This window comes from Nerophis ophidion, linkage group LG20 (assembly GCF_033978795.1).
Source record: "Nerophis ophidion isolate RoL-2023_Sa linkage group LG20, RoL_Noph_v1.0, whole genome shotgun sequence".
Lineage (NCBI taxonomy): Eukaryota > Metazoa > Chordata > Actinopteri > Syngnathiformes > Syngnathidae > Nerophis > Nerophis ophidion.
In genome coordinates this window covers 957266-969304 of record NC_084630.1, presented here as the reverse complement: position 1 = coordinate 969304, position 12039 = coordinate 957266, and the positions used below count along the sequence as shown (strand labels likewise).

Here is a 12039-nt window from a genome sequence, read left to right as displayed (position 1 = left end):
AACCTAGTCACGTCCGTTGTGTCCTTGAAAAAAACACTTCACCCTTGCTCCTGATGGGTCGGGGTTAGCACCGTGCATGGCAGCTCCCGCCATCAGTGTGTGAACGTGTGTGTCTGTGAATGTGGAAATAGTGTCAAAGCGCTTTGAGTTCCTTAAAAAAGGTAGAAAAGCTATACAAGTACAACCCATTCAGCATTTATTTAAGTCGGGGTCCACGTAAATCAATTCATGGTAATCCTCATTTTCAGGCTGGCCGCTCTGGAAACAAACCACGCCCACATTGCTCGATGCCTGGTCTGAGCTGCTGGGATTGACATTACCATAGTAACTACCGGATTTTAGGGATTATACGTCGTAGTGTAGTAGAAGTCGCACCGGCCGAAAACGCTTAATAAAGAAGGAAAACATATTTTGGAGAATGTCCGGCAGGCCATATTGAAGAAGCTTTACTGGCCTTAAATTGCTCTGTTCCTGTTCTGAGAGCATGACCACATAAGTTGTGAAATAAAACAAAGTTTAGACAAAAGTGTGCAGCCAGCGATGACATCTGCAGCCAGCGATGACATCATTAACCTCACTGATGCACGACTTCCAAAGGATGCAACAGCAGCCGCATGAGTCACCACATTCAAGAAAAAAAGAATATTGGATTATAACCGAGCGCTCTCATGCATGTAGCGGCGCCGTGTCATTTGCAGCTCATTGGATGGAGGTGAAGAGTGAACAGTGAACAGTGAACAGTGAACATTGAACAGTGAAGAGTGAACAGTGAAGAGTGAACATTGAACAGTGAACAGTGAAGAGTGAACAGTGAACAGTGAAGAGTGAAGAGAGAACATTGAACAGTGAACAGTGAAGAGTGAACAGTGAACAGTGAAGAGTGAAGAGAGAACATTGAACAGTGAACAGTGAAGAGTGAACAGTGAAGAGTGAACATTGAACAGTGAACAGTGAAGAGTGAACAGTGAACAGTGAAGAGTGAAGAGAGAACATTGAACAGTGAACAGTGAAGAGTGAACAGTGAACAGTGAAGAGTGAAGAGAGAACAGTGAACAGTGAAGAGTGAACAGTGAACAGTGAAGAGTGAACAGTGAACAGTGAAGAGTGAACAGTGAAGAGTGAACAGTGAACAGTGAAGAGTGAACAGTGAACAGTGAAGAGTGAACAGTGAAGAGTGAACATTGAACAGTGAAGAGTGAAGGGTGAAGGGTGAACGGTGAAGAGTGAACAGTGAACAGTGAAGAGTGAACAGTGAAGAGTGAACAGTGAACAGTGAAGAGTGAACAGTGAAGAGTGAACAGTGAAGAGTGAAGAGTGAAGGGTGAAGGGTGAACGGTGAAGAGTGAACAGTGAACAGTGAAGAGTGAACAGTGAAGAGTGAACAGCCGTGCATAATGACCTCTGTCAATGTCGAGCTTGCAAGCCCAGGCCATGTTTGTTTACAGTCTTGTCCTGCTCACTTTCTACTGGGAACCACACTTCCTTGGTAATGTTTGCCTCCAAGAAATGCCGTCATGACTTGTCATCCTTTCCTTTTGTGCAGGTCAAGTCTTTGTCAGAGGAAGCCTCCAACAGAAAGGCCTTCATTGAGTCTCTAAAGAGGCGACTGAACGTGGCGACCACAGAGAAAAGCCAGAACCAGGCGTCTTGTGCCAGACTGAAGGACGACCTGGAAAAAAAGGTTTGGCATTTATCCTGAATAATGACTTGTTTGCTGTCCAACTCTTAATTACCGATTCCGATATCAACCGATATATATAGTCGTGGAATTCAATCAATCAATGTTTATTTATATAGCCCTAAATCACAAATGTCTCAAAGGACTGCACAAAACACTACAACTACAACATCCTCGGAAGAACCCACATAAGGGCAAGGAAAACTCTCACCCAGTGGGCAGGGAGAATTCACATCCAGTGGGACGCCAGTGACAATGCTGACTATGAGAAACCTTGGAGAGGACCTCAGATGTGGGCAACCCCCCCCCCCCCCCCCCCCTCTAGGGGACCGAAAGCAATGGATGTGGAGCGGGTCTAACATGATACTGTGAAAGTTCAAACCATAGTGGCTCCAACACAGCCGCGAGAGTTCAGTTCAAAGCGGATCCAAGACAGCAGCGAGAGTCCCGTCCACAGGAAACCATCCCAAGCGGAGTCGGATCAGCAGCGTAGAGATGTCCCCAACCGATACACAGGCGAGCGGTCCATCCTGGGTCTCGACTCTGGACAGCCAGTACTTCATCCATGGCCATCGGACCGGACCCCTTCCACAAGGGACGGGGGGACAGAGGAGAAAAAACGAGAAGCGGCAGATCAACTGTTCTAAAAAGGGGGTCTATTTAAAGGCTAGAGTATACAAATGAGTTTTAAGGTGAGACTTAAATGCTTCTAACACATTATTATGCCTCATTTAGTTGTGATGCCCCGCTGGATGCATTAAACAATGTAACAAGGTTTTACAACTTAAATCAACTCAAGTTATGGACAAAAAAGTGCCGACATGGCACTGTTATATTTATTATTGAAGTCACAAAGTGCATTATTTTAAAAAAAAAATGCCTGAAAACAGCAGTTTGGGATTTGGGACATGCTCTCTCTGAGAGAGCATGAAGAGGTTTAGGTTGGGGGGGCGGGTTTGAGGTGGGGGGGTGGCGGGGGTATATATTGTAGTGTCCCGGAAGAGTTAGTGCTGCAAGGGGTTCTGGGTATTTGTTCTCTGACGGTGCGGTTGTTCTCCCGAAATGTGTTTGTCATTCTTGTTTGGTGTGGGTTCACAGTGTGGTGCATATTTGTAACACTGTTAAAGTTGTTTATACGGCCACCCTCAGTATGGCTGTTGACCAAGTATGCCGTGCATTCACTTGTGTGTGTGAAAAACCGTAGATATGTGATTGGGCCGGAATGCAAGGCAGCGCCTTTAAGGTTTAGTGGCGCTCTGGACTTCTCCCTACGTCCGTGTACACAGCGGCGTTTTAAAAAGTCATAAATGTTACTTTTTGAAACCGATACCGATAATTTCCGATATTACGTTTTAAAGCATTTATCGGCCCATTATATCGGCAGCCCGATATCGGACATTACTAATCCTGAACTCATTTTAACTCTATTTTTTTACTTTCACCACAAAGTCATTTAATAATTGCCGTTAGTTAGTTAGTTAGTTAGTTAGTTATTTAGTTAGTTAGTTAGTTAGTTAGTTAGTTAGTTAGTTAGTTAGAGTTAGTTAGTTAGTTAGTTAGTTAGTTAGTTAGTTAGTTAGTTAGTTAGTTAGTTAGTTAGTTAGTTAGTTAGTTAGTTAGTTAGTTAGTTGGTTAGTAAACTAACTAAAAAAGTTAGAGCGGATTTTTATGAAACCTTTAGGATACATCCGACATGCAATAAGTAATAACTTATTGGAATTTGGGCCTTATGCTGATTTTTTTTTTTTTTTTTTTTTTTACATTACCGTGTGTGTGTGTGTGTGTGTGTGTGTGTGTGTGTGTGTGTGTGTGTGTGTGTGTGTGTGTGTGTGCTATCAGCCAGTGTTGGGCTGTGCGTTACTTTTGACCTTCCATTGATATTCTGAGCCTCTACTTCTGTGTGCGTATGCTAGTGGTCCCGCCTCCACCCATGGAGACAAAGACAGTAGATGATTGACAAGTGGCTTCACTGCGTTTCTTTCATTCTACAGAAAACTACAAAAAGTATGGGCACATTTTGATTAAACTTCTGCAAAAGGCAAAATATGGAACAAGTGCTAACATTTTGGGGCTGATTTGGATCATCATCTGGATTCAGAACTTTATCACTATGGGAAGTAGGGCCTGGCGGAGGTGTACACATCAATCCATTTCCTACCGCTTGTCCCTTTTGGAGTTCGCCGGGGTTGCTGGAGCCTATCTCAGCTGCATTCTGGTGGAAGACATGCAAACTCCACACAGAAAGATCCCAGACCCGGGACTGAACTCAGGACTACTCAGGACCTTTGTATTGTGAGGCACATGCACGAACCCCTGTCCCACCGTGCTGCCCGCTTGTTCCAATGTTTTTGCCAATTCTTTGATGTATATGTTGTAGTTTAATTTGCATTTAGTTTCATAGTTTCTGCTTTGTATATCTAACTTGGTAACACCAACCAGATGATTAATGTTTAAACATATGGCTATGTTTAAACATTACATTTACTTTTAAAATGTGTCTTTTAATGTTCTTGAAAGTCTCCCGTTGTTGTCCATTTGTTAGAGAAGAAAATAACATAAGTCACTGGTTCATTTTGTTGAGTATAGATCAGATAGCTTTCAGTCATTTGCCTTTAAAAAAAAAAGAGGCAGCTATCTGCAGTCACACTTATGTAGTGTAGCAAAAAAATCAGAAAATATTGAGATAAAATTGCCTCTTCGTGGACATATTTAGTAAATCAGAGGGTTCGGATTTAAACATGTCCTAAAATATCTTAAAACTGGATTCCTAAAGTCTGCAGAAAACCTAATGTCAAAACCTGTGATATTAAACATTCAGAAATTTTATCATTTTTAATTTTCCCGGAAGGAACTCTCCTGACTGAATCAATAAAGTACTATCTATCTATCTATCTATCTATCTATCTATCTATCTATCTGTCTATCTGTCTATCTGTCTGTCTGTCTGTCTGTCTGTCTGTCTGTCTGTCTGTCTGTCTGTCTGTCTGTCTGTCTGTCTGTCTGTCTGTCTGTCTGTCTGTCTGTCTGTCTGTCTGTCTGTCTGTCTGTCTGTCTGTCTGTCCGTCCGTCCGTCCGTCCGTCCGTCCGTCCGTCCGTCCGTCCGTCCGTCCGTCCGTCCGTCCGTCCGTCCGTCCGTCCGTCCGTCCGTCCGTCCGTCTGTCTATCTAATAGCCCTGCCGCAAGTGCAAACCTGACTCGGTTAAAACAAGAGGCCTTAAAACTTGTCACAACTAATCTTAAATGAGGGTTGATGATATATATGAGCAAGAACAACATGTGGAAGGACATAACGTACAAGGAACAAAATACATATTATCCTGGTCTTACAACTTGATATACCACAGTTTAAAGCACATTTCACTAACATAATGCTTGTATCTCATAAACAGCAAGTGGCTTGCTTACTCGGTTTTTAGCTGCACAGCTGAAGTCCTCGTCCTCTCTTGCATTAGTCAATAAACACCCCTAAATGAATAAGGAAATACAGCAAGCTCCAAGACATAAGGCATTCTACAAACCCCAAAACCAGTAAAGTTGGCACGTTGTTTATATCGTAAATAAAAACAAAATACAATGATTTGCAAATCCGTTTCATCCTACCGTATTTTTCGGAGTATACGTCACACCTGCCAAAAATGCATAATAAAAAAGGAAAAAAAAAAGGATAAGTTTCACTGGAGTATAATTTGCATTTTTGGGTGAAATTAATTTGATGAAACTCAACACCAAGAATAGACATTTGAAAGGCAATTTAAAATAAATCAAGAATAGTGAAGAACAGGCTGAATAAGTGTAGGTTATATGAGGCATAAATAAGCAACTGCTATGTTAACCTAACATATTATGGTAAGAGTCATTCAAATAACTACAACATATAGAACATGCTACTAGTTTACCAAACTATCTCTCACTCCTAATCCATAAATCCCATGAAATCTTATACGTCTAGTCTCTTACGTGAATGACCTGAATAATATTATTTGATATGTTACGGTAATGTGTTAATAATTTCACACATCATTTGGCAATACACAATACATCATGTCCGAAAAGCAGTAGGAAGAAGCAAAGCTTATTTACTCCTCCCCCTTTTCCACTTCAGAGCGCCCACAATATAAACATTCATTCACTCACCTTCTTTACAGCAAAATATCAAAATGTCATCTATGAGCGATTAACACAGCAGTTTTCTAACATGTACTTCATTATTTCAGTCATTATTAACATACTAAGATGAAGAATATCTTATTTTCAATAAGTTTGAAAGTGTTTCTCCTAATACTTCTTCTTAGTACTTTGTAAGCACTATTCATTTAAACATCCTCTTAAAGTGGATCATATCAGTACAATCTTTAACTTCTTTACTTCATCCATTCCATCATTTAATTCCACATACTGATATGCTAACAGTTTTAAGTGTTGTACATGCATACAAATGTTTTAAGTTAGATTTTCCTCTCAGGTTGTATTTCTCCTCTTTAGTTGAGAAGAATTGTTGTACATTCTTTGCTAGCAGGTTAGAATTTACTTTGTACATCAATTTAGCCGTTTGCAATTTTATCAAATCATTGAGCTTTAATATTTTTGACTCAATAAATAAAGGGTTTGTATGTTCTCTATATCCAACATTGTGTATTATTCTAATCGATCTTTTTGTAACACAGTTAACGAATGTAGCGCACATTTGTAGTTGTTTCCCCATATTTCTGCACAATAACTCAAATATGTAACACTAGTGAGCAGTAGACAATAGAAAGTGATTTTTGGCCCAGGACGTATTTTGCTTTATTCATTATTGAAATATTTGTTGCCACCTTATGTTGTATGTTTTGTATATGACATTTCCAGTTCATTTTATCATCTATTAATACTCCCAAAAATCTGGTTTCTTTTACCCTTTCGATATCTACTCCGTCTATTTGTATTGGTGTCTGATGCTCTTTTCTACTGTTACCAAACACATAAGTCGCTCCTGAGTATAAGTCGCACCCCCAGCCAAACTATGAAAAAAACTGCCGACTTATAGTCCCAAAAATACGGTATATTCAATTAAATAGACTGCAAAGACAAGATACTTAATGTCCGAACTTGAAAACGTTATTTTTTGCAAATGTTAGCTCATTTGGAATGTGAGGCCTGCAACATGTTTCAAAAAAGCTGGCACAAGTGGCAAAAAAAAGTTGAGGAATGCTCATCAAACACTTATTTGGAACATCCCACAGGTGAACAGGCTAATTGGGAACAGGTGGGTGCCATGATTGGCTATAAAAGCAGCTTCCATGAAATACTCAGTAATTCACATACAAGGATGGGTCGAGGGTCACCACTTTGTGAACCAACGCGTGAGGAAATTGTCGAGCAGTTTTAAGAACAGCATCTGTGAAGGCACCGTTAATGGTGAAAGGTACATACAGCTTTTGGAGCCACATATGTTGCCATCCAAGCAACGTTATGATGGACGCTCCTGCTTATTTCAGCAAGACAATGCCAAGCCACGTGTTATGACCAGAGGTGGGTAGAGTAGCCAGAATTTGTACTCAAGTAAGAGTAATGTTACTTTAGAGTATTCTTCTTCCTCCAAACACGAGGAGTTGAGTTGATACCAAAATGGATACATGGATGATACAGCAGAGGATTGGGAGAATGTCATGTGGTCAGATGAAACCAAAATAGAACTTTTTGCTATCAACTCAACTGGTGGTGTTTGGAGGAAGAAGAATACTGAGTTGCATCCCAAGAACACCACACCTACTGTGAAGCATGGGGGTGGAAACATCATGCTTTGGGGCTGTTTTTCTGCTAAGGGGACAGGACGATTGATCCGTGTTAAGGAAAGAATGAATGGGGCCATGTATCCTGAGATTTGGAGCCAAAACCTCCTTCCATCAGTGAGAGCTTTGAATGCTTGACCAAATACTTATTTTCCACCATCATTTACAAATAAATTCTTAATGTGAATTCCTGGATTTTTTTCCACATTCTGTCTCTCCCAGTTGAAGTGTACCTATGATGAAAATGACAGACCTCTGTCATCATTTGAAGTGGGAGAACTTGCACAATCGCTGGCTGACTAAATACTTTTTTGTACAAAACAAATCAAAACAAACAAAGCGTGCATTAACAGATCGATAAAAATCAGTAGCGAGTAGCGAGCGGAATGTAGACAAATGGAGTGGAGTAAAAGTAGCGTTTCTTCCCTATAAATATACTCAAGTAAAAGTATGTTGCATTAAAACTACTCTTAGAAGTACAATTTATCCCAAAAGTTACTCAAGTAGATGTAACGGAGTAAATGTAGCGCGTTACTACCCACCTCTGGTTACAACAGCGTGGCTTCATGCTAAAAGAGTGCAGGTACTACACTGGCCTGCCTGTAGTGCAGACCTGTCTCCCATTAAAAATGTGTGGTGCAATACCACAACAACTTAAGCTGTACATCAATCAAAATTGGGAAAGAATTCCACCTGGAAAGTTTCAAAAATGGTTCTCCTCAGTTCCCAAGTATTCACTGAGTGTTGTTAAAAGGAAAGGCCATGTCACACAGTGGTAAAAATCCCCCTGTGACAACTTTTTTGCAATGTGTTGCTGCCATTAAATTCTAAGGTATTGCTTATATGCAAAAAAAAAAGATGAAATATCTTGTCTTTGCAGTCTATTCAATAGAATATAAGTTGAAAGGATTTGCAAATCATTGTATTCTCTTTTTATTTGCGAATTCCACAACGTGCCAACTTCACTGGTTTTGGGTTTTGTAATATTTTTTGAACACAGTACATGTTTTCACACTATAGTCCGCATATGCCGCAACCTTTGTTTTTCTAAATAACTGAGTAGTCTTTGTGTGTTTTTCCTGCTGCAGGAGCAGAGAGTTCACGCCCTGCAGGCTCGCGTGTCCGCCAGCGATCTGGCCTTGGCCGCTCTGGAACACAGCGCCACTGAGCAAATGGAGAGACTGAGCGAGCAGAACTCCCGAGTCTTGGACGGGCTTCAGAGACAGCTGGACCAGGCCTCCTCCCAGCTGGAGCAGCTTCACGCTTTCATCAAGGTGCGTCGCTAAAGGCCCGCTTGATGAAAGGCCAAAGGGCTGAATCATCGAGCGTGTCTTCAATCAGTGTCGGGGGCAGGCGACTTGTCCTCCAACACAATATATATTATAGAAGATGGATGTCATGATGCACACTTTTCCCTATTGCTTAAGGAGATAAAGGCCATCACAGGTAGATCAATTAGATGTTAAAGGGAATTGCTATGGTTATTTTTGTAGAGATGTAATCCATCTTCTGGAGGTTTGTTGGCCTATCTGGCACACACAGATAAAGAGTCACAACCTGGCTGTGCTGACAGCTGTCTGTCAAAAAAAAAGAGATAGTGATGTCTATTTTCTGCACATACATAAATCATGCGCATGGTTTGGTGGCGCTTTGCCAGCTTTCATCGGATCTTCGCTGGATAAGGGCTTTTATCACCTTCTCCAACTTTCAAACACACCTGGGATCAGTTGAGAGAACTCCCATTTGGAGTGTTATGTCAAAAGGAAGAAGAGGGCGCGAATTGTGTGATTAACATGGATGGCTGAAGTGGACTGGAAACAGGGGACCTTTTAGGTTTGGGTGTCCATTGTCTGGTGTCAGAAGTAGGATGGTGAACTACTAATTTGGGCCACTGAGTAATACCACTGTACGGTTTATCTCAAAGAAAAAATGGTGAGACATAATGTAGGCCAGAAAAGAATGTGTCCACTTTCCGGATCTCCCGACTTAATAGAATCAGAATCATTTTTATTGCCATTGGTTGAGAATGGGTTCACAAACTAAAAATGCTTCTTAGTGCAATCGTGCAACATACAAACCCTGTTTCCATATGAGTTGGGAAATTGTGTTAGATGTAAATATAAACAGAATACAATGATTGGCAAATCCTTTTCAAGCCATATTCAGTTGAATATGCTACAAAGACAACATATTTCATGTTCAAACTGATGAACTTTATTTATTTTTGGATATAATAATTAACTTAGAATTTCATGGCTGCAACACGTGCCAAAGTAGTTGGGAAAGGGCATGTTCACCACTGTGTTACATCACCTTTTCTTTTAACAACACTCAATAAATGTTTGAGAATTGAAAAAACTAATTGTTGAAGTTTTGAAAGTGGAATTCTTTCCCATTCTTGTTTTATGTAGAGCGTCAGTCCTTCAACAGTCCGGGGTCTCCGCTGTCCTATTTTACGCTTCATAATGCGCCACACATTTTTGATGGTAGACAGGTCTGGACTGCAGGCGGGCCAGGAAAGTACCAGCTCTCTTTTTTTTACGAAGCCACGCTGTTGTAACACATGCTGGATGTGGCTTGCCATTGTCTTGCTGAAATAAGCAGGGGCGTCCATGAAAAAGACGGTGCTTAGATGGCAGCATACTGTATGTTGTTCCAAAACCTGTATGTACCTTTCAGTATTAATGGTGCCTTCACACATGTGTAAGTTACCCATGCCTTGGGCACTAATACACCCCCATACCATCACACATGTGTAAGTTACCCATGTCTTGTTCACTAATACACCCCCATACCATCACACATGTGTAAGTTACCCATGCCTTGGGCACTAATACACCCCCATACCATCACACATGTGTAAGTTACCCATGCCTTGGGCACTAATACACCCCCATACCATCACACATGTGTAAGTTACCCATGTCTTGTTCACTAATACACCCCCATACCATCACACATGTGTAAGTTACCCATGTCTTGTTCACTAATACACCCCCATACCATCACACATGTGTAAGTTACCCATGTCTTGTTCACTAATACACCCCCATACCATCACACATGTGTAAGTTACCCATGTCTTGGGCACTAATACACCCCCATACCATCACACATGTGTAAGTTACCCATGTCTTGTTCACTAATACACCCCCATACCATCACACATGTGTAAGTTACCCATGTCTTGTTCACTAATACACCCCCATACCATCACACATGTGTAAGTTACCCATGCCTTGTTCACTAATACACCCCCATACCATCACACATGTGTAAGTTACCCATGCCTTGGGCACTAATACACCCCCATACCATCACACATGTGTAAGTTACCCATGCCTTGGGCACTAATACACCCCCATACCATCACACATGTGTAAGTTACCCATGTCTTGTTCACTAATACACCCCCATACCATCACACATGTGTAAGTTACCCATGTCTTGTTCACTAATACACCCCCATACCATCACACATGTGTAAGTTACCCATGTCTTGTTCACTAATACACCCCCATACCATCACACATGTGTAAGTTACCCATGTCTTGTTCACTAATACACCCCCATACCATCACACATGTGTAAGTTACCCATGTCTTGTTCACTAATACACCCCCATACCATCACACATGTGTAAGTTACCCATGCTTTGGGCACTAATACACCCCCATACCATCACACATGTGTAAGTTACCCATGTCTTGGGCACTAATACACCCCCATACCATCACACATGCTGGATTTTACACTTTGCGGCGATAACAGTCTGGATGGTTCGCTTCCCCTTTGGTCCGGATGACACAATGTTGAATATTTCCAAAAACAATTGGAAATATGGACTTGTCAGACCAAAGAACACTTTTCTACTTTGCATCAGTCTATCTCAGATGATCCCGGTCCCAGAAAAGCTGGCGACGTTTCTGGATGTTGTTGATAAATGGCTTTCGCTTTGCATAGTAGAGCTTTAACTTGCACTTACAGATGTAGCGACAAACTGTATTTAGTGACAGTGGTTTTCTGAAGTGTTCCTGAGCCCATGTGGTGATATCCTTTAGAGATTTATGTCGGTTTTTGATACAGTGCGTCTGGAGGATGGAAGGTCACGGTCATTCAATGTTGGTTTCCGGCCATGCCGCTTACGTGGAGTGATTTCTCCAGATTCTCTGAACCTTTTGATGATATTATGGAGCGTAGATGTTGAAATCCCTAAATTTCTTGCAATGTCACTTTGAGAAAGGTTGTTCTTAAACTGTTTGACTATTTGCTCACACAGTTGTGGACAAAGGGGTGTACCTCGCCCCATCCTTTCTTGTGAAAGACTGAGCATTTTTTGGGAAGCTGTTTTTATAGCCAATCATGGCACCCACCTGTTCCCAATTAGCCTGCACACCTGTGGGATGTTCCACATAAGTGTTTGATGAGCATTCCTCAACTTTATCAGTATTTATTGCCACTTTTCCCAACTTATTAGTCACGTATTGCTGGCATCAAATTCTAAAGTAAGATTATTTGCAAAAAAATAAAGATAAAATGTTTATGAGTTTGAACATGAAATATGTTGTCTTTGTAGCATATTCAACTGAA

General features: G+C 41.1%; 1 protein-coding gene across 1 annotated transcript in view; it reads left to right on the top strand.

The window, feature by feature from the left end:
- The window catches only part of cntln (centlein, centrosomal protein), a 429542-nt gene that overhangs the window by 270959 nt on the left and 146544 nt on the right, over positions 1–12039 (top strand). Inside the window, 2 exon segments of the mRNA XM_061880275.1 lie at positions 1544–1681; positions 8538–8723. Of these exon segments, the coding sequence (XP_061736259.1) occupies positions 1544–1681; positions 8538–8723 (324 nt within the window).